At 37.8% G+C, this 27778-nt stretch overlaps 1 protein-coding gene across 1 annotated transcript in view; it reads left to right on the forward strand.

Annotated features, from left to right (window-relative positions):
* Nucleotides 1-16527, forward strand: part of LOC137281527 (uncharacterized) — a 209841-nt gene extending 193314 nt beyond the window's left edge. The window contains exons 29-33 of the mRNA XM_067812809.1: nt 1795-1877; nt 9462-9545; nt 10707-10812; nt 11331-11481; nt 15367-16527. Coding sequence (XP_067668910.1) covers nt 1795-1877; nt 9462-9545; nt 10707-10812; nt 11331-11481; nt 15367-15969 — 1027 coding nt within the window. The 3' untranslated portion in view covers nt 15970-16527. The remainder of the gene's footprint in view (nt 1-1794; nt 1878-9461; nt 9546-10706; nt 10813-11330; nt 11482-15366) is intronic.
* The last annotated feature ends 11251 nt before the right edge of the window (nt 16528-27778 follow it).

The following is a 27778-nucleotide window of genomic DNA, read 5'->3' on the forward strand; positions in this document are numbered from 1 at the left end:
CATATTAATTGACCCCTGAAGGTCTGGGGTAGAATAGGCCTTCATCAACCCATGCTTGCCATGAAAGGCTACTATGCTTGTCGTAACGGGATCCCGACTAACAGGATCGGATGGTCATTCTCGTTGACTTGGTTGACACATGTCAAATGTGCAGTTCAATGCTCCTGCTGCTGATCACTGGATTGTCCGCCACCATATAGCTGAAATATTGCTGAATGCAGTATAAAACAAAACTCACTTATTCACTCAGTCACTCACTCACTCATATTAATTGTGTAATCATTTAGGGTCAGTCCTGTCTTCCAGCAGCTACCTGAACAGTTGTGTGTAAAGTATGCTGGTTGGAACTTATGAGAAACAGTCAGGCAATATATATGTTTGGCATTTTCATGACACTTCACATGTTATTGTTTATTTTGAAAAAAAAAACAAAAAAAACAGTGTTTTACTTACAATGTGAATACCAATTCCAAGAGATAATGAGGATGTGAATCACAAGACAATCAAATTAGCAAAAGCAAGGACTGCAACAAATCAAGAATGAACCCTTTACTGTTCAAGAGATGACCAACTGTTTGTCAACAGTTGGATGTTCATAATGGAGGGAAATGAAAAGATGTCATATCCTGAATGTTACTCTAGAAACAATCCTGTTCAGTTCTAACCATGTTTAATTGATCATTATAGCATAGTGTATACAGTCGATTGAGATTGTTACTGGTAAAGGTGCCCATCAAAATGCCAAATTATCAGCAGCTGAATGAGAACAAACTAGTGGTATGTCACATATGGGTACTTCGAATAGGCATTGTGCCAGAAGGTTCAGGTGTACAAGGCAGACATTCATCCTAAACATTGAGACACATCAACCTGACAGTTCCAGAACTTTAAGACTAGGAGTGACCACTCAGCAAGAGGGCCATCAATTGGTTAATCACTGTCATGTTTCCAGCACCAACATTGGATCACTGCATGAGTGAGAACACAGTGATGAGGACAAGAATGTTACCTTTAGGTGCAATATCTGTGGTGTTGGCAACACATACTCAATGTCTATGAAGTCACAATGAAAGAAAAAACTTGTTAAAATATATTATGTTGACTTTCTGTAAAAACTCCCAAAGAGACAGCTGTGTACTTTTTATCCCCTCAACACAATATGCAGAGGGATATAGTTGTTGCCTCATCTGTCCGTAATCATTTTGTTTCCGAAACATAACTCAAAAACTGTTCAGTGTTTTAGACCAAAATTGGCAGACATAACAAACTGGAGCTAAGATTATGCTTTTTCCTATTTACAGATTTTTGGCATTTTTATATTTCTTGACTTCCTTAGAAATGTTTTGGACTTAGTCTAATGGGAGGGGTGAGCTTCGTTTCTTGAGCAGAACTCAAAAACCCTTTCTCTATTTTTGGGCAATACTTGGTAGATATATCATTCAGACCCCAGAGTGGTTTTCTGGGTGTTCCTGGAAACAATTGAGACTTAGTCTCAAAAAGGGAAGAATGGGCTTCATTTCTGGAGCACAACTGGAAAACTGCTCAATATCTTTCAACAGAACATGGCAGATAAATGAGACAGATCTTGAAGTGGTGCCTTTTGCTATTTACATATTTTTTTACCTTACTTTATTTTATTTATCACAATCATTGTACAAAGAAAGGACTATATATATATATTTTTTTTTTTCGATGTTTGTGTGTGTGTGAGTGATATTTGATAGTTATACATATAATTATAAATGTATATATTTATATATGCATTTAATAACTCAAGATTTATCATAATCCCAGACCAAACACTGGCCTATCTACATTTGATGAGGAGAAAGCTGACCTGCTACAAAAGTATGTTCCCATACAGACGGAGAAAGCAGGTAAATGAATCAAGCTGTGGAATAAGACGATATATTCTGTAAGGTGCAATACCTGTAAAACCTATGACTGTCACAGTAGCTATGTTAGCCTGTCAGTCTGTCCACTTCAGGCAAGTTGTCTATTCTTGTGTCCTGGTGTTCCAAGTATATTTCACAAGTGGATGTATAGTTTTGCCTGACATTGTGGCCTCTTTGGGTCCTGTTACATGCAGGTTAGACTTGCATATATTTTGAATTTGAAAGTCTGGCAGAAATATGTTATGTATAATCTGTTGTTCCTTTCTAAGTGTAGAGCATGCTATATTCCATATGATAAATTACATGTGATTTGTTTTTGAAAGACCAGCCCACTCGAAAGGCCGCTTTCTATGAATAGCTTTTTCTCCCACCAGCATGTAATGCAGGGGGATATAGTCGACGCCTCGTCTGTCTGTCCATTATCATTTTGTTTCCGGAACATAACTCAGAAACCGTTCAGTAGTTTTAGACCAAACTTGATAGATATAATAATCTCAACCTATCGTTGTGCCTTTTGCTATTTACAGAGTTTCGGCATTTTTGTATTTTTTGTTTTTCCATGGAACATGTTGGTGTTAGTCTAGTGGTGGGATGGGCTTCGTTTCCAGAGCAAAACACAAAAACCGTTCAATATTTTGTGCAAAACTTGGTAGATATATCAATCAGAACCTAAAGTGGTGCTTTTTGTTATGTACAGGTTTTTGGGATTTATCATTTTCTCGGTTTCCATGGAAACATTTCGGACTTTGTCTCGAAAGTAAGAGGTGTGTTTCGTTTCCGGAGCACATCTCCAAAAGTTTGTAATATCTGTCAGCAAAAGTTAGTAGATATGTGTGGCAGATCCCAAAGTGTTGCCTTTTGCTCTTTACAGGTTTTTGTGATTTATTACTTACTCCGTTTCCATGGAAATGTTTCGGACTTCGTCTTAAAATGGAGGGATGGGCTTCGTTTCTGGAGCATAGCTCAAAAACTGTTCAATATTTTTTTGCAAAACTTGGTAGATATGTGTGGCAGATCCAAAAGTGGTGCCTTTGGTATTTACAGGTTTTTGTGATTCATCATTTTCCCAGTTTCAATGGAAACATTTCGGACTTTGGTCTCAAAATGGAGGGATGGTATCATTTCCAGAGCATAAGTCAAAAACCATTCCTCTTTTTCTGCAAAACTTGGTAGATATACCAATCAGAAGCAAAATGGTGCCTTTTGCATTTTACAGATTTTGGTGATTTATCATTTTCCCACTTTCTTTGGAAACGATTACTCTCAAAATGGAGGGATGGGCTTCGTTTCCAGAGCACAACTTGAAAACTATTCAATATCTTACAGCAAACCTTGGCAGATGTTTGAGGCAGACCACAGAGTGGTGCCTTTTGCTGTTCACACAGTTTTGGCATTTTTATTATATTTGTTTTTCCATGGAACCTTTTGGTGTTAGTCTGTCTAATAGTGGGGTGGGCTTCGTTTCCAGAGCTGAACTGAAAAAATGTTCAATATTTTTGTGCAAAACTTGGTTGATACATCAATCAGAACCTAAAGTGGTGCCTTATGCTATGTACAGGTTTTTGGGTTTTAATATTTTCTCAGTTTCCACTGGAAACGTTTATATTTTGCATGAATTGCATGGAAACAATTCAAACTTAAGTCCCAAAAGACATTAAGTAACTGTCAGATGATTAGTCATTTCAAGTATGTTGGGGCCGGGGAGATATGTCATCTTCTGATGACTCTTGTTATTATTCTCAGTTTTTATGGAAGCGATTCGGACTTAGTCTGAAAGGGGAGGGGTGTGGTTCGTTTCCAGAGCTTGAAAACTGCCAAATATTATTCAGCAAACTTTGTTACCAGAACACAAGTCAATACTAAACTCGAAAATCATTCAATACCTTTCAACAGAACTTTGCAAATTGATGAGGCAGATCTTACCTTTTGCAATGTGCAGTTTTTTGGCATGAACATTTTTCATGATTTCAAAAAAAAAAATTTAAAAAATCAAGGTGGACTAGTGTTTCTGTCAGATGATTTGTTCTTTCAAACATGCGGAGGCTGGAGGGATATGTCATCTTCTGATAACTCTTGTACATTCAGTAGGAGGCAGTGGTGTGCGGTGTTTTGACCTGTTTCAGAATGAGTGAGGGAGTTAAGTTTTATGTCGCCTTGGGCAATATCACAGCAGGGACACGAGAAATGGGTTTCACACATTTTAACCATTTTAGGAACGAATCCAGGTCATCTGTGTTCGGGTTTACCCACCCTCCAGAAATGCTCTAGATGTAGACAGAATCATCTGGAACACATTTCACAGAAATATATATACAGAGTGAATCTTGCCTCTGATTTCACAGTACATCAGACCCAGGTTTGATTTTCAGTAACCCATGCCAGTCATAACAGGCAACCAATGTTATTGGGTGGTAAGACTTGCTGATGTGTTTGATACATGTCATCGTATCCTAATTGCCTAGACTGCTGCTCATGCTGGTGGTCACTGGATTGACTTAATAATTTACAGACCACCACCACATTGCTGAGTGCAGATTGAAACTAAACCCACTGCACATTACATCTCAAGTTACCAGAAGACCAGCATATATAACAGTGGAAATATTGTTGCACAATGTTTAGTAATGCTCTAGGCAGAGGCAGAAATAGTCCCATATTTTATGCAGTGGCTGGGTATGAAAATGGACTTCAGCTACATCTTTCTTGTCTTGTATTCGAAATGAAACAAACTTCAGGTGTCTTGTTTATAGTTTATTTAACTATTCTCAGTTTGGATTATCATTGAAAAATTGTAGATCTTGTATATTGTATACAACACGTATAGTTGACATCTGTCTACATGTCCTAACACTAGCCACTGAAACTTAATCCACCAAGCTCAAACACAAGTTGTTGGGGATGGTTACTGGTTACTGATGTAAGAAAAGTGATAGGCATCACAACATTTACAGCGTGAGCTCAGGATTTAATTGTATTTCATTGAGTGATGTATATTGTAATATGTATCGTTTGAAATAAATGTGAACGACATTTTGTAAGTAAAACCAATAATCATTATTGAAATATGTCACGTCAGAATGGGCGCTGGGATATTCATTTGGCCCGAAGGTGATGTGGGCTTTGCATGTGGCATGCTTGTGTTGGCAGGAAATTACCATAAGGAGAAACATCAAAACTGTCCAAATGTTGCAAACTTAAAGACCATAGAGAATAGGTGGTCGCAATGTATTCAATCACAAAGAATGTGTTAGAATAGTATAAATAAAAGTTTTTACTAAAGATTACATAATCAGTATTGTTAGAAACACATCATACAAATAAACAATTTACCACAAGCAGTGTTTTATGATAGTTGATAAGAAAGGAGGTATTTGTTTAAGAAGCCAAGGATAACATTCAACAACAAGACATATAAGATAGGTTCATAACAACTGCCAAAGAGACATCAAAGAGGATCACACAGTTTCATATAATTTGACTGCAGACCACATAATATTACATGTAATGTTGTTGATGGAGATGTCTGCCTCTGTTGCAGATTGACAGAATCAACAGAAGTGATACCTGAATAAGCATGATACGTCTTGCATGATGCTTGTGTCCATGTTAATCATGGTATATCATCTGGCCAGACATGGTGCTTTGTACTTGTTAACCATGGTATATCATCTGGCCAGACATATTCTTTGTTAAGACTAGTTATTCACATGTATGTTGTCTGGGGATAGGGTCCGTCATATGTGCACTACGTCAAATTATCCACATCTCATTACAGTCTAAGTAAACTTATCCTCAGAACTTTTCGTTACACTCCACTACTGAGTCTAACAAAACCTTATGGGAGGCCGCATCAGGTAACCTTTGAGACTGACCAATCAGAACACAGCTTACCAAATCGTGAAAGTGGACATTCACACATATCTTTTGAACTTTTTATCTCGCAAAGGTTCATACCCGAATGATTCTGAATGCTATTTAGCGTACACTCGCTTCCAGGTGATACACACGGCATACGTACAACCATGACAACGGTGAGTAAACAGTTGCTGAAAATGGTGTTTTTTGGCAATATTCAAGGATATCATCTTGCGGGAATATTAGCTAATGTTAACCATGTCAACAGAAACCCCAAAGCGGGTCAAATAATTGTGCAGGTTAAATAATTGTGTTATATGTGGATTTTTGTTTGTGGAGAGATCTGTGTCAGTGACCTGAATATTTTGAAAGTCCCTCAGGTCCCTAAATAGTAGCCGTTGTCTGATTGGTTAAATCTATTTAACCGTCTCGCGTTTGATTGGACGGTCATTGGTCACTGAAAGGTTACCTGACACGACCTTCTACTAGGTTTTGTTAGACTCAGTGGTGGAGTGTAACAAAATACATTGAGGCTAAGTTTACTTAGACAGCATCTCTTTATTGATTTCATCATTCAGACAATTGTTGACCTCATTCAAATTTTATTTTGACGTGAGATCAGAATGATGTCACTCAAGAAAGAACATAACTAAAGATTGTCAAGTCATTTAACAATTGTTCTTTTGAAAGATAGGTGTGCAGTTTTCTGAAGGGGAAGCTCAAAAAATGATTTAGAAATAATTTGTAATTAAGAATTATTACACTCACACAAAACTTGTGTAAGAATTCAATTGTTACCCTAGCTCTCACTCATGAAATGCAAGATTTATGTTTTGTACAATCAGTATGATGCAGTGGCTTTCAATATTTTCCCTAACTATGGTATGTTACATTTCCACATACAAAGTGTAATTTTAAAAGTTATAAAGGTAATACTAGAACAATAGTTTAGGATACAACAGTAGTAAAAGTATATTTGTTCATGCTCCAGTTAAGCATTGTGGTAAAGGAATCATATCAGGTAGTCTGCAGGAAACAAGAACAGGGGAATAACATTAAAAGGATTAACAAGTACAAGATCAATAATCTCATTCAGCCGGACTAGTAATGAAGTTGAACCATTTGTGCATATGTATAATTGTCAACTTTCTAACTGAGAAGTAACAAACATGGTACATTATTTTGTGCAAACAGATATGAAATATATCAAATGTAAAAATTGTCAGAAATTCATAAAAAGATCCTACAAATGTATCAACTGTATGTCTTCTAAAAACATCTTTGACAAGAACAATGCATATATGTACAATATTATGTGTCAACAAACACATGCTGTTACATGCTGAAACCTTATCAATTTCAAACATTCTAATTTAAACATTCTACATACTAACAACATACGATTAGTATACTTCTAGATATCTACAACTAGCCCACTCACTACAGGACTAAGAAGTCGACATGGCAGTCGTGTACAAATTGTTGATATTTCATGAGGGAAAAAAATCAGTATTTTGAAATAACAATCATGTTGTTTGAAACAAAGTCCTACAAATGTTTTATACACCCACATTATGAATAAAACAATTCTTTGTACATTTAAGCATTTGTAGATTGTTTGAAGATTAAATATGTTTCATCAGTAAAGTTAAACAAATAGCTGCAAAAGCAGCGATTTTTAGTTTCACAACCAGGAGAATAAGTGCACTGTAGAACCAAAAAAAGCACTGTTTCTGTGTAGTGTGTATATTCTGGATAAGAGTTTTTTTGCTCTGTAGTGTAGGGAGTATCTCTGTTTAGAAATTGAGCTGAATGTAATATTCAAGGCCTATGTACAGCTGTTTTGATAATGCTCTACACCTTTATTTGGAGAAATGGACATTTGGCTTCATATACCTTAGTATGTGGAGGGTACATGACACCAGCCTCTTCTTCATGCATATATTTTCTGCCTACAGTTATATGTATGTGTTTCACCATGTTTCCAACATTTCATTTATATCACCTTTAAGAAAAATCTGGTATTCTTTCCAGAGCCAGGTTCCAATGAGGGCCATGGTGTTTTGTGGGGGATAATATTGTAAGGTCATCAGGGATATAAATATTTCCAAAGATGATGTACATATAAAGACTTAACAACCTAGTGAGTTAGTGAAGAAGCTATGTGCACATTTGCTATAGAAGAGTGGTTATTATCATGGACAAGGCTGTCCATGTGGTTATCAGAAACAAGTCAGGGGCAAAAAGTAATGTACAAAAAATATGTGTATGGTTAAAGAATGACTACTGGTAATGCTACAGTAACCTGTAGGTTTCCAATGACTAATAGGTAGATGTTCACTCACAGTAGTCACACAAATGTTCTGTGCTTTGTCTAGTTGATATGGGTCTGTAATTATCATTGTATGTGGAAAGTGGACCCATTACATTTCAAATTCTATCTGTCCATAGTCACATTAACACACAGGAAGAAATCACAAGAAATCCCTAAATATATCTTTGTATCTTTGTTTTAAACTACTAAATGAAGTCATGAGTTAACAAAGTAGCACTCACAGATGGTCAGACAATGTTCTTGTTTAGAATTTGAAAAACATTACTTTCTTTCTGTTTTGATATTGTTTGAGGAAGTTCAGTTTTGAAAATGATCTCTTTATGGATATCACAACGGTCCTTCATGCTGGAGTCCAGGTTTTGTAGTGCATCTGCATGTCTGCAGGTTCTGTGGTCATATTACAACATTGACTTTACAGGTATCAAGCTTTGACTTTACAGGTATCAAGCTTTGACTTTACAGGTATCAAGCTTGTACATGTCTGGGTATGTGTTGTCGTACATTGTAGTACAGTGAAACAAGGAGTCCTGAGATATTTCCAATCATGGGTTGTGGTTTTGCCAGTCAACAGAGGCAGAATTGTGCTCTCAGAAAATAACCAACACTTGCGTTCAAGGTCAAACCTGTCTGCTGTTGTCATGGTACTCCAACACATTACTGTTTGATGGTTGTTCAGCAACAGCTGAGCACTTTGTACATGAGGTTATATTAATACGTTCCCTTGTCAGGTCACAGTGGTAAGATGTACCAGTTTAGTTTGGCTTCTGAACATGTCCATCTGATCTCTTTTCCAAGGATGACACGAGGATGTACTGTTAAATGCACTCAAAGATTCTTTATCAGAAGAAAGTTTCATGCTTTTCATTATTCCAACTACTGCCTTCTGACACCAAAATCATTTTCTATTGTCTAGTTCAGAATGGTTACAGCGTCATCAGCTGTTGTCATATGTTCAATAACTCAACATTTCAGTTTTTTTACATGAATTTAAAGCTGTTCTGTACCTTTCCTATAGTGGGACACAGATCCTGTATCACAAAGCCAAGTTGGCCCACTTCTGTCCACTGGAAAACAGCTCAATATGCACAACTGTTAGGACACACTGACAGACTGCTTTTGTACTTTATTGCTAAAATACGTATTAGAAAAGTATGAAATGTTTGTTTAAGAGACAATGTACGTGAAGGATATATTTAAGAGTACTTCTAGTTGTTTACACATTGTGTTACATTATTACACTACACCATAGGAATAATCCGCTGCCATGGACATATTATTCCAGATGTGTGTGTTACCCAGGAAGCAGGAAGTGAACTTGTGTTTGTGTGTGTGATTCAGGCTGTAATCTGACACAGTGTCATCCTCATATTTTCCAGAGGAAGGTTGGAAGAAACATTATGATCAGAGTCGAGATCTGTGCATCCACGGACGTACCTGCCGACGTCACCGGCACTGCAATGGTACAGTTTCTGTATGGATCTGAAAATGCAAACATGAAATGTTATTATGATAATTTTGTTGATACAACAATGAAGATATAGTATAGTCATACTGTAAGTATTTTGGTGGTAGTTCAGTATTCCCACACTTTGGAAACATTTTGTTTTGTCTTATCAGTGAAGAAATCTACATTATGACAGTATATATAGCAGTGCTGAAGTTGTCGTTGACCATGGATTTGTACCCCTGGTATGTTTCGGTATCCAGAAACGAACAATAGCAAAAATCAGAATGTAGAAACATACCATAGAACAAGTCAGTTTCTCAGTGTACAATTTTCATGATTGGAATTGGTGGTGTATTTTGAAGATTCATATCTCCAAAACAAATCTTTTTGTTTCGTGGGATATCATACATTCCTTTCCATGTTTTGCATACATCTAAACTTATTTGTGCATCACCTGTATCACCAGTGATGTAGACAATGGTGGTCATCATTGTCACTGATAACATGTATACCCTCTTCCACACACATGTACACTCATCAACAGAACACATGCATACCCGCATCAGCACTGACACTTATACCTGTAACCACACACACGTGTGACAGGATGTCTTATGATCTCCAGTTATATAATCTATAGAAATGTCATCAGAATTGTCATGTCATTAATGTTTATGCTTAGAAGCCTATATTCAGTTGCTGTGGTGAAGAAACTGTTGACCTGAGGACTCTAAGCAGGGTTCCACATAATGTCTGTATCTGCATATGTACAGATAAAAAGTGTTCATGATTCGGTAGGAATCGATTTTGAAATCATACCCCATATGCACCACAGCAAAGGAGTACAGTGTTAGAATCATTTACAGACATATTTATAAGCCAAAGTATTGCTTTATTCTGTATTTACACTGTTTACACAAGGGTTGCAATGTTGTGTGTACATGAAACAAAAAATAACATTTTTTCAATAATCCTATTTTGAACAAATAAAGAGTACATACTCCTGATGCTGAAAAATTGTCTGGAACCCTGTCGTAAGGTCTCCAGTTATTTCATACCATGTAATACAGTAGCTATTTCCTTGTAATGAAGGCACTGACCTGTAAACTACAATCTCATGGATCATTGTACAGTGGTGGTACTCACTAATCTCTAAACCTCCTGAATGTTTCAGTTGGAAGTAGAACATACCCACTTCACCTTCTGTGTGGGAACATTGTGACACTAATGTCAGTGTTGGAAACTACAATCAACAAGTTTTCCTTGAAACTTGGGTTGAGGTAAGCACCAATTACACTATCGGTGGTGTATCAGTAGACTTGCAGGGTACTAGGCATGGGTAGACAGCCATGGATGTGTTCTGAGTGGACAGAAGGGTGGACAACCATGGATGTGTTGTGAATGGACGGAAAGAAGGAGAGCCATGGATGTGTTGTGAGTGAACAGAAAGGTGGAGTGCCATGGATGTGTTGTGAGTGGACAGAAAGGTGGAGTGCCATGGATGTGTTGTGAGAGAACAGAAAGGTGGAGTGCCATGGATGTGTTGTGAGTGAACAGAAAGGTGGAGTGCCATGGATGTGTTGTGAGTGAACAGAAAGGTGGAGTGCCATGGATGTGTTGTGAGTAGACAGAAAGGTGGAGTGCCATGGATGTGTTGTGAGTGAACAGAAAGGTGGAGTGCCATGGATGTGTTGTGAGTGAACAGACGGGTAGACAAGCATGGATGTGTTGTGAATGGACAGTAGGTTACGTGATTTGTAGCATTCCGGTACTTTTAATTAATTGATCGTTTTTCCAGTAAATATGACACACACCTGCGAGTTGTACGTGTGGAATTGGACAATGGGGAGAGACTGGTTGGAATAAGATACCCAGAAGTCCTTATTCCGGAAGTACAAAGATCACTGAAGGAGCAACACTTTTTCATGCAGCAAAGCAGACAAGGAATGGTATGAAATAGACAATCTTTAAATTTATTTAGTCTATTTCTTGGTCAGAAACCTTTAATTATAGGAGAAAAATGACAGTTGGCTTTGTTTTAACATTTTAAAAATGTTAAAAATTTTGAACTTTTAAAATGTTTTTATAAATGTACTCGGTACTGGGAACGTGTGTGTCGCCATTTCCAGATCAGGACTTCAAAGCTGCTCAATATTTCTTCACTAAGCTTGTCACATAGATGAATGTGGTGGTTTACTGGTGCCATTTGGTAGTTATGGAATCCCAAATAAAACATTTCCTGTGTTTCCATGGCAACAAATGTGACTTAGTCTGAATGCAGTGGTTGTGCTCTTTTCCGAAGCAGAACCTAAGAACATTCACTATTTCTTCTCCAAACTTAGCACATAGATACGTTTAGTGGTGTAGTGGTTTCTTTTCATGGTTTTGATACTCTGAAGAACATGATGATTTGCATTTCCATGGCAACACATTTGGCTTTGAATTTGCTGTTCTTCCACTTTGCCATATACACACCAAACCATTTGACATGATAACTAGTAGTCCTATTCATGGAGAGTATTTTGCCGCTGCGGGAGATATTTATCACCTTTTTATCCCCCCGGCATGCAATGCGGGGGGATATAGTCGACACCTCGTCTGTCCGTCCGTCCGTAATCATTTTCTTTCCGGAGCATAACTCAGAAACTGTTCAATATTTTTAGACCAAACTTGATAGATATAGTAATCTCAGCCTATGGGTGTGCCTTTTGCTATTTACAGATTTCTGGCATTTATATTATTTTTTTTTTTTTGTCCATGGAACATTTTGGTGTTAGTCTTATGGTGGGGTGGGCTTCGTTTCCGGAGCAGAACTCAAAAAACATTCAATGTTTTTCTGCAAAACTTAGTAGATATATCAATCAGGACCTATAGTGGTGCCTTTTGCTATCTACAGGATCTTATGATTTATATTATTTTCTCGGTTTCCATGGAAATGTTTTGGCCCTAATCTGAAAAGTGAGAAGTGTGTTTCATTTCCAGAGCAGAACTCAAAACTTCTTAATATCTGTTAGTAAAACTTTCTAGATATGTGTGGCAGAACCCAAAGTGGTGCCTTTTGGTTTTTAAAGGCTTTTGTTTTGTATTATTTTCTTGGTTTCCATGGAAACATTTCGGACTTAGTCTCAAAATGGAGGGGTGGGCTTCGTTCCCAGAGCACAGCTCGAAAACCATTTCACATCTTTCAACAGATCTTGACAGATATATGAAATTGTGACTTTGCCGGTTACAGATATATGGCATTTATAATTTTCATGATTTCCATGGAAACAATTCAAACTTAGTCTAAAAAAACAATGAGTAACTCTCAGATTATTTGTCCTTTCAAACATGTGGGGGCCGGGGGGAATATGTCATCTTCTGATGACTCTTGTTTCTTGTATGTGTGATTATTTACAGTGATTTAACAATGGATTTCAAAAACTGGATAATTTTACCACTGATGCAGGAGGACACTATGTTTCCACAGCAAAGCAAGTGAAAAACTTGGGAATAACTTTTTATCAAATTCTTTCACCTGAGAGCCATGCCCTAAATATTTCCAGAACAGCAAACTTCCATCTTGCAAGCATTGGCAGAAAAAGAAAGTATCTTGACCTTGAGAGCAGTAGAATCCTCATCCATGTCTACGTGACCTCAAGGTTGGATTATTGTAATACATTTTTGGCAGGCTCTGAAATCATTTCCAATATGCGGAGGCTCCATCCTCCTTGGGCAATCATGTTTCTGCCAAGATACACCGGACTCATTTTAAGTTGGTATTCTTTAATTTGTTAATGCCCAAGTTTGTTATACGAGGCAGGTAACAATATCAGCTGGTCAGGCTCCATGAATTGGTTGTAATCGACACCTAGTCTGTCTGTCCACTCGTCCATCATTTTGTTTCCGAAGCGTAACTTAAAAAACCTTCAATATTTTTAGACCCAAATCAGTGGATATAATAAACTGAACCTATTGTTGTGCCTTTTGCTATTTACAGATTTTTGACATTTTTATTGTGTTTTGCCATATTTCAGTCTTAATCTTATGGGAGGGATTGGCTTCCTTTCCAGAACATAACTAAAATAACATTCCATATTTTTCTGCAAAACTTGGTAGATATGTCAATCAATGTGGTGCCTTTTGCTGTTTACAGATATGTGGCATTTATGTTTTTCATGATTTCCATGAAAACAATTTCAACTTATCCTGAAAAAAACATCAAGTAACTGTCAGATGATTTGTCTTTTCAATTATTGGGGGGGGGTGTCAGGAGGGATATGTCATCTTCTGATGACTCTTGTTTAAGAATTCTCACCATTATTGATCATGCTTAAATTGTATCAGAATTGGCTGATGTTGAGACATTTCAGCAATGCAATGCCTCTTACATGAGTGACTGAAATGTTTATCTTTATCATAATATATGTTAAAGACCTAGGAAGCAGAATATGGTAGACATAGATACCTGTTTAGGTCATGTCAATGTCATGAACTGATATCCCCTCTGACCCTGATCTTTGTTCTGTCAGTACCATACCTGTCCTATAGCCTTCACAAAACATGGAAAGATGAGTCATGTATGACAGTAAAGTTTCTCAAACATTTTGCTGACATGTAGTAATGTATTCTTACAAAATAATAATGCACTGATTTTAACCTACCAAAACCAAATGTCACCATGTAGCTGCAAACAGTTTTATTATTTCAAACAGTGGTCACAGGGCCTTAATGGTGACAATCTTTATAACTCTGTAGTTTGTAGTACAGAAAAATCTAATATCTGAAGAAAATGGCAAGATATTGTGATAACTGTAATAATAATTTTATTTGCATCATCTAAAAATTCTGAAATTCTGTGGTTCACAAGTGTATGGAAAAATTTCGCACACCTGATCTCATTTCCAAAAACAGAATAGTATGGCCTCCAGGAGAGGGTCCTATTCAGTTAACTTTGGAAGAGGTTAAAGTTTCCAATAAAGGAGGTACATGTACTTGTCAATTTCTTCACATTAACTCATGAAATGATTTTGAATACTATATTAATATTAAAAAGGTTTGGAGAAAATTTAGTCACATGGTCACTTTTTTCATACATAAGCATCCTGTTTCAGATCATCATAACTGTGTGATGGAAATTACCCACATTAATAACTTGGATGTGTTGAGCAATTAATTAGAATTTGGCTTAGTTACATTCATGAAGGTCATGAGAGTCTCCTTTGTTAGAAAAAAATGCTTAACTCATGAGATTTAATGCAGTGTATTGAGACCTATCCTAGACAACGTTCATCTGGATCATATCTTTCATTCCATAGACAAGAGAAATGGTACACAGAATTTCCATTTGCTCTGAAAGGGATATTCTAAACTGAAAGTTGCTAAATGACTAACGTCCATGAGAGTTCCAGGCTCAAAGTCGTGTTTTATCGGATTAGGTCCTTTTTCCAAACACGTGTTAACATATATATTTTGATGGTTCTAGCTTTGTGTTTCACTCTTTTCATTCATAGGCTTTAGTTTTGATCTTGGGACCTGTGAAGGTCCCGGGGTAGAATAGGCCTTCAGCAACTCATGCTTGCCATAAAAGGCGACTATGCTTGTCATAAGAGGCGACTAACGGGATCAGGTGGTCAGGCTGGCTGACTTGGTTGACACATGTCATCGGTTCCCAATTGCGCAGACCGATGCTCATGTTGTTGATCACTGGATTGTCTGGTCCAGACTCGATTATTTTCAGACCGCTGCCATATGGCTAGAATATTGCTGAGTGCGGCGTAAAACTAAACTCACTCACTCACTTTGATCTTGGTCTGTATTCTTATGTCTACAGTCTCATCTCTTTCTTCTTGCAGAACCTTTCTGCTTTTCCAAGCCAGTCCACTATACCCAGTACAAAGGAAGATTCAGCAAAACAGTTCAAAATCATCAGGGAAGATGTTACTCAAGTTGTGCCCAAATGTTTTGCTAGGGCAACTAACCCACCTGTAACTCTTAAAAACTTCTTCAAACCAGTGTCGAGGTTCTGTAGCGAGGACTGTGCTTCCTCATTGTCATCCCCAAACTCTGAAGACCCAGAAAGTGGCTCAGCTGACATCAGTGATCAGGCCAATGAAACCAAGGTCAGAAAGACGCAGGGCAAATTACAAGCTAAAGTCAATGTTGATTTTGAAGTAGAAGAAAAGCCTACAAATCCAAATGGTGTGCAACCATCTGCACTCATTTCCAAACCAACAGTTAAAAAGGAATGCAGATCACAGAAAAGGTTGTCATGTGAAAACAGTGCACAGCCAGCCAAACGCTCCAAGCAAGTGTCATTGTTTTCATCATTTGCTAAACAGACCAGGTTGAAGGACAACAAGAGTGAAATTAATTGTCCAATATGTGGCAGGGATTTTCCAATGGAAACTTCAAATGAGACCATAAACCAGCATGTAGATAACTGCCTTATAGGCTGAATTATTGTCCAAAAGACAAGCCTTTGTACACATATTTTATCAGTATTTTTAAGAAGTTACTTTAATTTTGCATACATTGTTAGCTGTTGTAGGCCACTTAAGAATTACATTAACATAGACTGCAAGTATCCTTGTGGACTTATTACTGGTCAAGATCCCTTGCAGACCGGTGCAGAAGCTGGCCACGGCTCTTCTTATTGTATTTGTTTGTCAAATTGCAGGATCTATCAATTTGATGTGTAACACTCACCAATATTTATACAATTATCATACAAGAGATTTTTGCAAGGAAAATCAATATCCAAATCTTGTTAAGTTTATGCAATTTTAGCTCACCCCACTGAATGAAAATGAGGCATTTGGTTTGTGAAAACTATTGTCAGCATAAGGTTGTTTCCTCTGTTTGGCATGAAACCAAAGGGCTAGTCTTGAGTTGGTGCTTGTTGAGGTAAAACATTGAAATTGCATGTTTCTGAATGTGCACTTACACGTGTCAGAATTTCCTTTATCATTTTGTAAATTACCATTTCTATTCTTACAATAAAACATACAAGAAGCTTTGTTGCTTATGCATTCTGAAACGAGCACGGCCAAACTGGTCATTGTTTTGTACCTTCTCACTAGTCATTAGGGCAGTGGGATAGCCTTGTGCATAAAGTATTAGCTCCTCACTCTGAACACGTGGGTTCGATTTCTCCATAAGGGTACAATGTTTGAAGCCCATTACTTGTGTTCCCTGCAATGATATTGCTGGAATATATTGCTAGGACTGCATAGGAAGAATTATAAATGTTTCTTTTCTCAGGAAAATATTTTTGTAAAGCAACAAGGGCAGTAGGATTTTTTTTATTTTTGATAGATAAAAATAGCGACGAGGGAAGAACACATTTTTACCTTTTTTCCTTTCCGGAAGTTAGCAATTGTTAATGACTTGTAGATTCAGTCACACTTGTCCTCACAGATACTCATTCTTATAGTGGACACGCAGATGACCTGAACAGAGCCAAGTCATTTTTTTTCTTTTTAAATGGCAATAAAAAATTGTTACACACACAAATAAAAGTGATATGCCAATGCCTGAGGAACATGTCACTTTTAGCCTAAAAGTTGCATAAAATACTCACACACTCTTGTCAATTATTCAGTTATTGAGAGATAGAACAAAAGTATGTATGGTACTGCTGATTGAGAAGATAAGACATATGCCACACAGTTCAAACGTGTTGACAATTTACAAAGATCATGATCCAAGACATTTGACTTTTTTGTAATACACAGAGGGTATGTATGAAAAGTACTGACATTAAAATTTAGCCTGTCTATCTGTATGTCTGACCTTGTGTTATCTCATTTTCATTTACAATCCTCATAAGCATGATAATGTTTAAATGACTTCCTCAAAGTCAATAAGGCTCAAGTGATATTCGTTTGTGTAGCGCTTATTTCCAATGTAGCACTGAAGACACTTTATAACATACTCACAAGCCTCAGGCGAGACCACATGTATTACATGTGCTTGGTTATGGGGCAGGACTGAAGTCTAATAACTCACTGGAGTCATCTGCCAAACAGTCATCCATCCTTGGACTCTCCATGCTCAACGTTACTTAAATGCAACTGATTCGTGACCTGAGCACTACACATGGGACCACACACCACTACAGCTTTATATGTGATATGAAATTAAGAACCGGCACTTTCTCCTCTTGTTTTTGAAAAGTGTACAAGGATATCAGAGTCCAATGACCGCAACTGTTAAGTAGCTTAAGTTTTTAAACTTTCACAAGTAGATTTTCAATGTTACTGCTATGGAGACCATATTGAAAATCATATTTGAAACAAAGTATTAACATATTCATTGTGTCACTGTTAGGAACAAGAATTGGCCTTTCCAAAATAACCATTCTGTGGTGCTACTCCACAAGATGTGGAAGTTTTTGGCAACACTGAGTTGACTGTCATTCCCTGAAACAAGTATACTTCAGTGGCTGGTGTTGTTTTTCTGCTAGCTTTAGGAAGACAAGGTATGACAAAAGAAATATGGTCAACACCACAGGTCAGTACAAAAGTTTGCACTCAAAGTATGAAGACATCTCCCCCTGAAACTATTGCATAATTTTCTTATGGTAATCTTTGTATGGGAAATTAGCTCAGCAAAGAGTCCTAAGTTACTAGAAGCAAATTACAAATTTTTAGACTTACCCTTTATCATGGTATACATCTCTCTCATTCTATCTTTTACTTTGACCAGAGAGTGGAAATGCGTTGTTAGGCTAAGCTGAATCAAAACTTAAAGCTTCTCTCCTACACAGTTGCTCCTGATACTTCACCCTCCCAGTCACACTTGACTGCTATATTGACAATTTCTCAAGCTCCCTGATCAGCAATTTCACTACCCAGCATCCCTCCAACATTACGGATTGTTTCCCGTGTGATGTTTCTTCCCAATTCGGTGCTTCAGACTTATGTACCGTTTACCGCTTATTGTAAGGTAAAGAGCATCACTTAATCTATTTCAGCAGCACCACAGATGATTGCCAAATATTAACAGCATTTATGTTCAACCAGGAAGTTGAAAGGCTTCACACTGGCCATACATCTGGCTGCCCTCAATATATAACAGAAACAGCCTAGGGTGTTAGGGTCTACTGACCCTGAACTCCAGTCTTTGCTTCATTTGTATGAGGTTGCTGATGAGTCTCAGAAAGTGCAGCCACCAGCCTGGAACCTTTCAGTACTCGGACATCTTGTCCCAGAGGAATATCAACCTTTGGCTGAAAAATATTCCAAGCACACCACTTCAAGACCTTTTTGTCTTCATCTCTTGCAATCGATGCATGCATCTTCGAACTTCATAATCTAGATGTCAACCTGATGCATTTTGAGAGGGAAAGGAATACCAGTGTTTTTCTTGGCTTACCCCCTGGATGCCGAGTTTTTTTTCAGGCGCACATTCTCGTAAGGTTTGAAAAGTGAGCGTTGTGCGAGAAAGGCGCTCGCGTGGTCCTGGATCTGCGGACGGCTATAAAATTACACACAAATGTAGAATATTTAATTTCCTATCCGTTGGTATAAATATAACTAGGACTACCTCAGGGGTTTGAGAAATAGACACTGCTAAATGTTGTCCAAAACTTTCGTGTACGTTAAAAAACAGTACATTTCTCCGTTTTTTTATCGTGCACCGATAAAAGCACTCTGCTATGATTTTTTAAATTTGTCATCTTTACGTAAATTGCGAGGGAAGAAAATATAGCTTGATATCTGAACGACATAAGTGTATATGAAATGGATTTATGTGCTAAGGCATAACGTCATACGCACAAAATAAAAAATGACCCGCAATAAATGTAAAAAATCGATTTTCTTCTAATACGTCAAAAGTCGACAGAGAGGTCATGCACTTATATAGATAAAGGGGCATAACTCCGCTATGCTTTACATTAAGTCCATGTAACTCAGTTCACATGGAGAGAATTTGCTGTGGATAAGGACAGCATATTTTCGTTATGTTTTGTTCACAGTGAACCAAACTATTCCAGTACAAAGTTCCCCAGTGTGAGCACATACCATCTGGGAGTTTTACAATTTATAAGAAAAGATGCCAATGTACTACATCAGAAAGCAGGTAGTAGCAATTCGGATGGCCCAATCCGATACATAATTTAGTTCTTGGATTCCCATACTCTCCCGTTTGCGTGGATGTATTTTGATTAATTTTGCATCATTATTAAAGGAGTAACAGACACATCTTTAAATGTAATGAAATAACTGAAAATAATGCGACATTTTAGTTGACGTCATGGCATGTTTTGTGTATTTTGTGACGTCGGAAAAAGACGACACTGGTTTGCTGATTAGTATATATCTAACCTAATTTCCACTCTGTGTGTAAAAGATCTCGGCTTCTGTGTCAGAATTCAACACTTTCTAGACAAAACATAAAATGAATGGCTTTACCACTGAAATAGTGTCCTGAATATATCAACAATTACACGGTTGTACTACATATCTTATTGTGAGCAACACGCGCACCTGTCAGGCATCAATTTAGCATAAATTAAAATTTCATAACACCTGAATATTCTTGGAATAATCATTTAGGATATACGCTTTTCTTCTTATGATTATGTAATTATTTCACTTCATAAGTATGCAATGAAAGGTACAAAGAGATCGCCTTTTTCGTATGGAACTATTAGAATATGGACGTAAGGTTTGTCCAAATCAAGACATGACCTGGTGTATATATTTTTAAACAATTTTCGTATGAATATTGTTTGAGTTAGATATTCTGCCATTAAAGTAAGTTTTAATTTGAACTGACTTTATTATCTGAAACAATGGTAATGAATCATAAAACGATTTTGACAAACTCGCACCTGGTCAGTCAATTTTCATAATTGTTTTGTCTATAAAAACGACACAAACCAATGCAAAGAAGAAGACAAGTCTTTTGAATATGTGTGCCTATACATTTCATACAAGGTACAACTCATGCCATTAATATTAACAGTTTTACTTGTAAGGTTGAATTAAATCGCTGTTTATTAACCTGTTCTTATGACACTGCAATATTTGTCCCAACGTATTGAATATTGTACATCACATGTTGCAGTAATGGCTACGTGTGATCTTCTAACACTTGTGTAAAGGCTTAAAATGTGGTAAAGTACACTTACTGAGTCAATTTCCCATGTAAATATTATTCAAACAATCAAAAGCTTTCAAAGAATAAAAACGCATACCCTATATCCACATATGGTGTGATGTTGAACACAGATATATGCAGATACTGAAATCAGTTTCATGAAAAAATGTCTGCACGATACGCAAAATATACATCATAATACTAAAAGTGCAACCGGACTGATATGGCCATTGTGTTTTCTCTTGTTCAACCGACCTTCACCTCAAAGAAATTGCCTAATATGTGCAACAATGTTGACGTGTGACATCACTACCTATGACCGATTTCTTTCAAAATGGTGGCTTCGCCGACAAGGGTACACAGGATTTTATGAGGCCTTTTTCCTTGATTCAGGGATCTTTTGTACATAAATGAGAGATGTAAGTAATCAGAATTATTCTGACTATATGTGTATTGTTATATGATTTTATAGCTTACACTGTAAATGACGAAAGAAGCCAGGAATTTTGACAAGTGCCGTTGTCGTTCTACGTCATTTTTGCGTCAGTCACGGCGTCACGCTGCACCAAAAGTTTGACAGTTTCATATGAATTATCAAATGATTACATTGTATCTATTTTTAAATTTACTATTTCTTGCTACGATACTCTTCCGCTCAATATTCTGAGCGTATTGAGCCATTGTAAGCGATCATTACACGGCTGGATGCTGGAAAATTTCCGAAAATGCTACGCAGTGTAAAATCGGATTTTTTTGTTGTTTACATTTCAAACAAGTGCTGTCTTTCGAGCACAGCGTTCGTACCTAGTATCTTTCGTTTGGTTTTAGCTAGACAGTTGGTATTGGTGACAAAGACCATTTGTAATTTGATTCTAAGATGTGTGGGGAGTTCCATAATGCATCTCTTGCAGCTGACTATGAAATATAAGCGACGTAATAGGCATCGCAATACCGGCCTTCTAGAAACGGGATTTTGTAAACACCATCCAATATGGCGGAAAGTGCACTTCGGCGTTCGTGTTTACAAGTGCATTTTCGAAAACATCCCAACCGATTCTGGGTTCATCGGCGACGTTTCAGAATTATCATTACGGGTTACATGTAAACTTGATATCAGTGATCAATAATATGCTATTTTTGAGATTCAGTACTCACAGTATTTATCCGATTTCCACATTTCAAAACATACAGCAAATAACGCTCTGAATCGCGTTTTTCGATAAGGTGAAAAATGGCAACATTTACGATGAAGCTTATTGTGAAAAGCAGTTTTAAGTACTTTAGCTTGGTCTGAGATGATAGTGGATGGTATCAAGAAACAGGGAAGTTTCCACAGAATTCAAAACTGTGAAGTATATATATGTGCGTGGTATATCTAGAAGTTTATTGGACTTCAAAGTGAGGGGTGAAGAGGAAGGACATATATGACCGTGTGGCATCCAGGGGGTTAGGTGGGACGTTCTTGCCACAGATCAATTGCAAGGAAAGTGAGATGGATTCTTCGTCATTCCGCCAATGTCCACAATCTTGTTGCCTGAAACACCAAGGGTCTCTTCCTTTGCCCTGTCGGGGCTTTATGGGTGTATCTAGCTGAATCTTCACTACCATAGAATAGGCAAGAGACTTTTTAATGTAATGCGCGGTCTCTGTCGGTCCATCCATAATTTGTTTCCAGAGCATAACTCAACTTGACAGATATGTGAGGCAGATCCCAAAGTGAAGCTTTTGCTATTTGCAGAGTTGGTTCACTACTATCCCCCTGTCCATCTGTCAGTCTAATCATTTTGTTTCTGGAGCATAACTCGAAAACTGTTCAATTTATTTAGACCAAAATTTGCAGATATAACAAAACTTAGTAGATATGTATGGCAGACCCCAACGTGGTTCCTTTTGCTATTAACAGATTTTTTTATTTATCATTTTCCCATTTTCCCAAGGCAACGAGTCTCAAAACGGAGGGATGGGCTTCGATTCCGGAGCACAATTCAAAAACTATTTAATATCAATATCTGTGAGGAAGACCACAAAGTAGTGTCTTTTGCTATTTGCAAACTTTTTGGCATTTTTATATTTCCCATGGAAACAATTTGGACTTAGTCTCAAAATGGACAGATGGGCTTTGTTTCAAGTGCACAACTGAAAAACATTTCATATCTTTCAACAGATCTTGGCAGATATAGGAGACCGATCTTGAACTGGTGCCTTTTGCTGTTTACAGATATATGGCATTTAGATTTTTCATTAATTTCATGGAAACAATTAAAACAATCTGAAAAAAAACATTAAGTAACTTGTCAGATGCTTTGTCCTTTCAAATATGTGGGGCCCGGTGGGGTTATGTCATTTTCTGATGACTCTTGTTTCAAAAAGTGCTTTTTATACAAAACCTCTCTGAAATTAGTGGTGAATGTGAACATTCGAAATGTTATTTTGTGTGTCTACAGTCAGCACTCGTCAACTCTCCTGTTGCCCTCCTGATCCTCAGAAGGGGAAGTCAATGCCATACCTCATGTAATGCACCTTAAAAATGGACCAGTCATGTCCCGAATATGTTAAACTGTATCGGGGCTCATTCAGTTGTTAAATGTTTCAGGGGTATGCTGAAGTTCTTTGTGTATATTTATTTAAAATAATAATGCTTGGATAATTGTGATAATACAACAGATGCACCGACTCTGGCAAAATTTATAATGAGGCCTAATTCAATGTTTGCTTAATGGCTTTTGTTTCTAATATAGCTTGTAACTTGGGTACCTTATCAAATAAATCATGGCATTTTATCATACAGTGTAGACAGAGTTTTTGTTTTGCTGAAAAGTGTGTCGAATAGAGTTGTTACCTTAGTTACGGATTCATCTAGAAACATTTTCAAACTACGAGGCCGTAACTTGTCAATATAACTTTTTGAATAGTATGACTGGGATGAGTTTTAGTTACTTTTGACTGGAGTCTTTCTCGAGGGTATTACTAATTTTATTTATGTGTTCCTAGTATCTGCATCTGAATATGACATGTCTCGCGTAGTGGTAATAATTCACTGATTTTCTCATATAAATTTTTACTCCTAGGGAATTTCTTGAATAGGTTTTCTGTAAAGGAAAGAAAATTACACTGGCATGAAACATAAAACTGATTTTTTTTTCACAATCCGATTTTTATAGCTGCATGGGAAGTCTACGGTATGCACTAGGCTGTTATGTTTGGGCGTTTGAATCACATGGTGTGGTTGAGTTTCACCACCCTTGGTTTTCGGCAATGTTTCATTTCACTCAAAACTCACCCAATGTTGAATCATTAGATTTACTGTGTGTTCCTTTTGTTTGTAGGATACGTGTATTGCTGTTAGTTGATATTGTCCGTCGGCACACACATCGTCTGCCTTAGTTAGTGGCACACAAGCAAGATCAAATACACTGGGAAAACACAAGCTGATTTGATATCAACGTTTTTAATCCTCAGCAAGTTCAGTTTTAGGCGGGGATGGTTAACGATGAGGGGCGAAGGAGAAGTAGAAGAAATAATTCCAAGTGACACATTTGAAAGTATATATTTATTGGTCTGATAGTATGTATATAAGTATATACACACACGATAACGAACTTTATGACTCTATATGCCGAGTGATGTGCCCTACTAACAAACATACACGCTCAAAACATTTACAGTATATGTACATAAACGGAATAGGTGCTTGCAAAACCCGATGCACCAGTAATAGATAAAAGGGACATACGGCTGTTGAGTAAAACATCTTTTATTCCTGCTGAATGTGACAGGTTGTCCACTGTACAAGGTGAGTTCCGATTGAACACCGTCGCTTATGCAGCTGGTGCGAATCTTCAGGTTCAGAGTGTCTCTTTGACGATAAGGTTAAGCAAGTGAAACTTGTGCAATTTCGAAATCCAAGACAGAATATTTTCTTTCAAAGACGTCTAATTCACATATATATCTTTCTCTGAATGTGCAGGCCCTTCACAGTTACTATTTACAGAAATCGTGGTCACAGGATCTCAATCATCTGAGTCACAATCCCGTCACATTACATGATGGCCTTACATTTCATGGCCTCCTTGTTCCGTGCACCTTTGTGATGTTTTTCAAAACAGTGTTCTCTCGATTTGAATTAAGTGTCGCCAAAGCAGTCACGGAAATAAACAAATAATAACTTCCAGCGTTTTGTTGGGTGGTACTTACTCGATTTTGTGCAAACGTAACAGGAATGACGACAAACTCTAAACATGTATCAGACTGGTTGTCATAGGGTGGAATCACAAGACTAGTCATGTAGCGCGTCAGGGTCGTCTGTCGTATACCGAGTAACATTCCTTATCCTCTGCTTGCTGCCAGGAATACTTCCCCAGGGAGTTGAGTTGGAAATCTGTTGATCAAGGGAACGATCAAGGGCCCGGGTTCTTCACCCGGAACACATCCCTTCTGACACTCTGCGTAATGCAGAAAGCTGTATTGTTGGGGAGTCTACATATTCTCAGAAAAATCCTTGGTGGGTTCGACTAGGCAGCGTTTCTCGGGAGAAGTCCCATTCGCTGCCCGGTCTGCCTGTGGAGTCTGTTATGCGTCTTCTTTACATGGATGACATCGAATTCCTTGGCAAAGGAGATACCAGTTTGAAACAGCAGGTTCTCCATGTCGAATTCTTTTCTAATGATACTGTTATGCCATTTGGATTCAACAAATGTAATACTCTTCATTTGAAACGTAGCAAGGTAACTAATGGTGGATCGGTCAGGTTAAGAACGGGAGGTGCATTGAGCATTTTGTAGAAGATCAGGTATACACCAATCTTGACATACAAGTTCGAGACAAGCTCCAGAATGCCCAGATTACAGACAAAGTTAGGACTGAGTATTAATCTCGTTTAAAGAAATTCTGGGGCTCAGAGCTAAACATCGTCAAAGTCACCAATACTTTTTGCTGTGCTAGTCCTCTCCTATTCCTTTGGAATAGTTTATGGGACAAAACTGGACATCCAGAGTCTTGACCGCCTGACCAGAAGGATCATCTCTGATAACAAAGCCCACCACCCTCGTTTGTCTCTTAATCGTTCATATATGCCAATTAATTCTGGTGGCTGGTGTTTGATTAATGTGTTCGCCTTAACGCAGATACCTTTTTGTTCACGCCAAAAAGTTGAAATCACGCAAAATATAGTGTGTGTGTGTGTGTTTTTGGACTCGTAGATTTTGATCTGCTTAATTCTAAAAAGTACCTTAGAAAGCAACATGTAAAAAACAAGAAATTTTGAAATTATTCAGGATTGTAATGAAAATTTTGCGCGCAGCAGATCTGGACTATTTACGTATAATTTTATTTCTGCATGCCCTCTTACAAAACCTAAAGCGAACACTGGTAGAGTCACTTTTAAAATATGATAGAATTTTATTGTGTACTTTTGCACATATTTATTTATTGGATGATCCTCTGTTGATGCATATCAAGACTCATGATGAAAGCAAGGAATTCCACAGATATTTTATGCGTGCCAAGGTTGTTGGGCAGAATCTGAAATTTCAGATTGATTTTGTTGATGGCAATGTACTGCTGGATGGCTCAGCGATGGGAGTAAACCAGGTGAAGGTATTCACCAAGTCTGCTCAGAGTCAGTCATTTGTGGAGAAGCTTTCTGAAAATTCATTCCATCGTGTGTACATGCAGTGTGTGGAACAGAATTGCAATCTCACTGACACTTTCGCCTGAATGAAGTCAGCCGGTCTTAAAAATGAAACTGAGGGCTTTCCTTTTGCTGCTCAGGACCAGTCACTTCCGACATGCAATCGCCTAAATGCGATGCTAAAAGAAAATGAAACATCGATTGTGCAATAAATCTACAGAGATTGTCCAACACCTTGTCAAAGGATGCCCTTCCTTGCCACAAACAGCATGCCTTAAAAGACACGTCGTTTCTAATATCGTCTGCACCATGCCTGTGGCTTCGACTCCGAGGTCCATTAATGGTACGACCTTGAACATGTCCAGGGCGTCATGGAACATGACAGCTTTTATCTTCTTCAGATTAGGCCCATATGCAGCCTCAGAGGAATTATTGCCAAGAAACCCGATCTTGTCCTTTTTGATTAAGTCAATGAATGTATTTATACCATTGAATTTTCAGTCACTTTTGACAGCAGTATGATTAGCCAGAATCAAGAAAAGCATGCTTAGTATGCGGACCTCTCCTTTGCAATGTTTCGCTTTCATCCCACAGTCTTCAGACTCCCCATTGTCCTTGTACTTGTTGCCCTTGGTTTGGTACCTCCTGATCTCATGGCACAGACCGAGAGAGTCCGGGTTCTCCACCGGAAGTACAGCCCTTCTAACACACCGGTTAATGCAGAAGGCTGCAGTCTTGGGTAGTCTACATATTCCCCGGAAAGTTCTTGGTGGGTTCTGGGAGAAGTCCCATTCGCTGTCTGGGCTGCGTGTAGAGGGGGCATGGGCCCCAGATATGATATGAGCCTTACCAGCCAGACTGTGCCAGGGTTACCCAAACCCTCTCTGCTGCCTTTTCATCTTAATCTGTAAAACACAATAAAATAATAATAGTTATTGCCAGGTGTTGCAGGCCCACCTTTTATCCTCAGGCGGTGTTAAATGAACATTGCCAGTTGTCAGCTGTTCTGGCAATTCTTCTTGCAAACCGCTCTCGGGTCAGCAGATGGCATGGTAACTAGCGCTATCTACCACCCTTGTCTTAAAGGTGAACCACACAAGCGGTCACAAGTTATCGCCTGAGAGACAGTCCCTTTACATTACATAAAATCTTTCTATATAATACCCTAAGACAATTCAAGGAATAGTTTCCAATGATTTTGATATTAACCTTCGATTTAATGACCCCAAGGACGAATTCACCTTCTTTCTCAGATCTTTTACAAGATAACATGCTTGGACGGGACAGGTGGATGGCGTCCCTAAAATAAACCCACACGCCCGTGTAGAGCCGTGTTGTTTGATGCATATACTATATTTCAAACAAGTACAATGAACTTCATTTTTAAGACTGAATAAAGACTCAATGTTGATATGATAATAATAAATGTTTTGAGAGTGCATGACCACTCGCACTTCCGTATGACTTGTTAGTTGTTTGTACAGTAATCACTGTTGAAAGATGATTGATGCATGACCTGAATTTTGCAT

Source organism: Haliotis asinina, chromosome 4 (assembly GCF_037392515.1).
Source record: "Haliotis asinina isolate JCU_RB_2024 chromosome 4, JCU_Hal_asi_v2, whole genome shotgun sequence".
Taxonomy (NCBI): Eukaryota; Metazoa; Mollusca; class Gastropoda; order Lepetellida; family Haliotidae; genus Haliotis; species Haliotis asinina.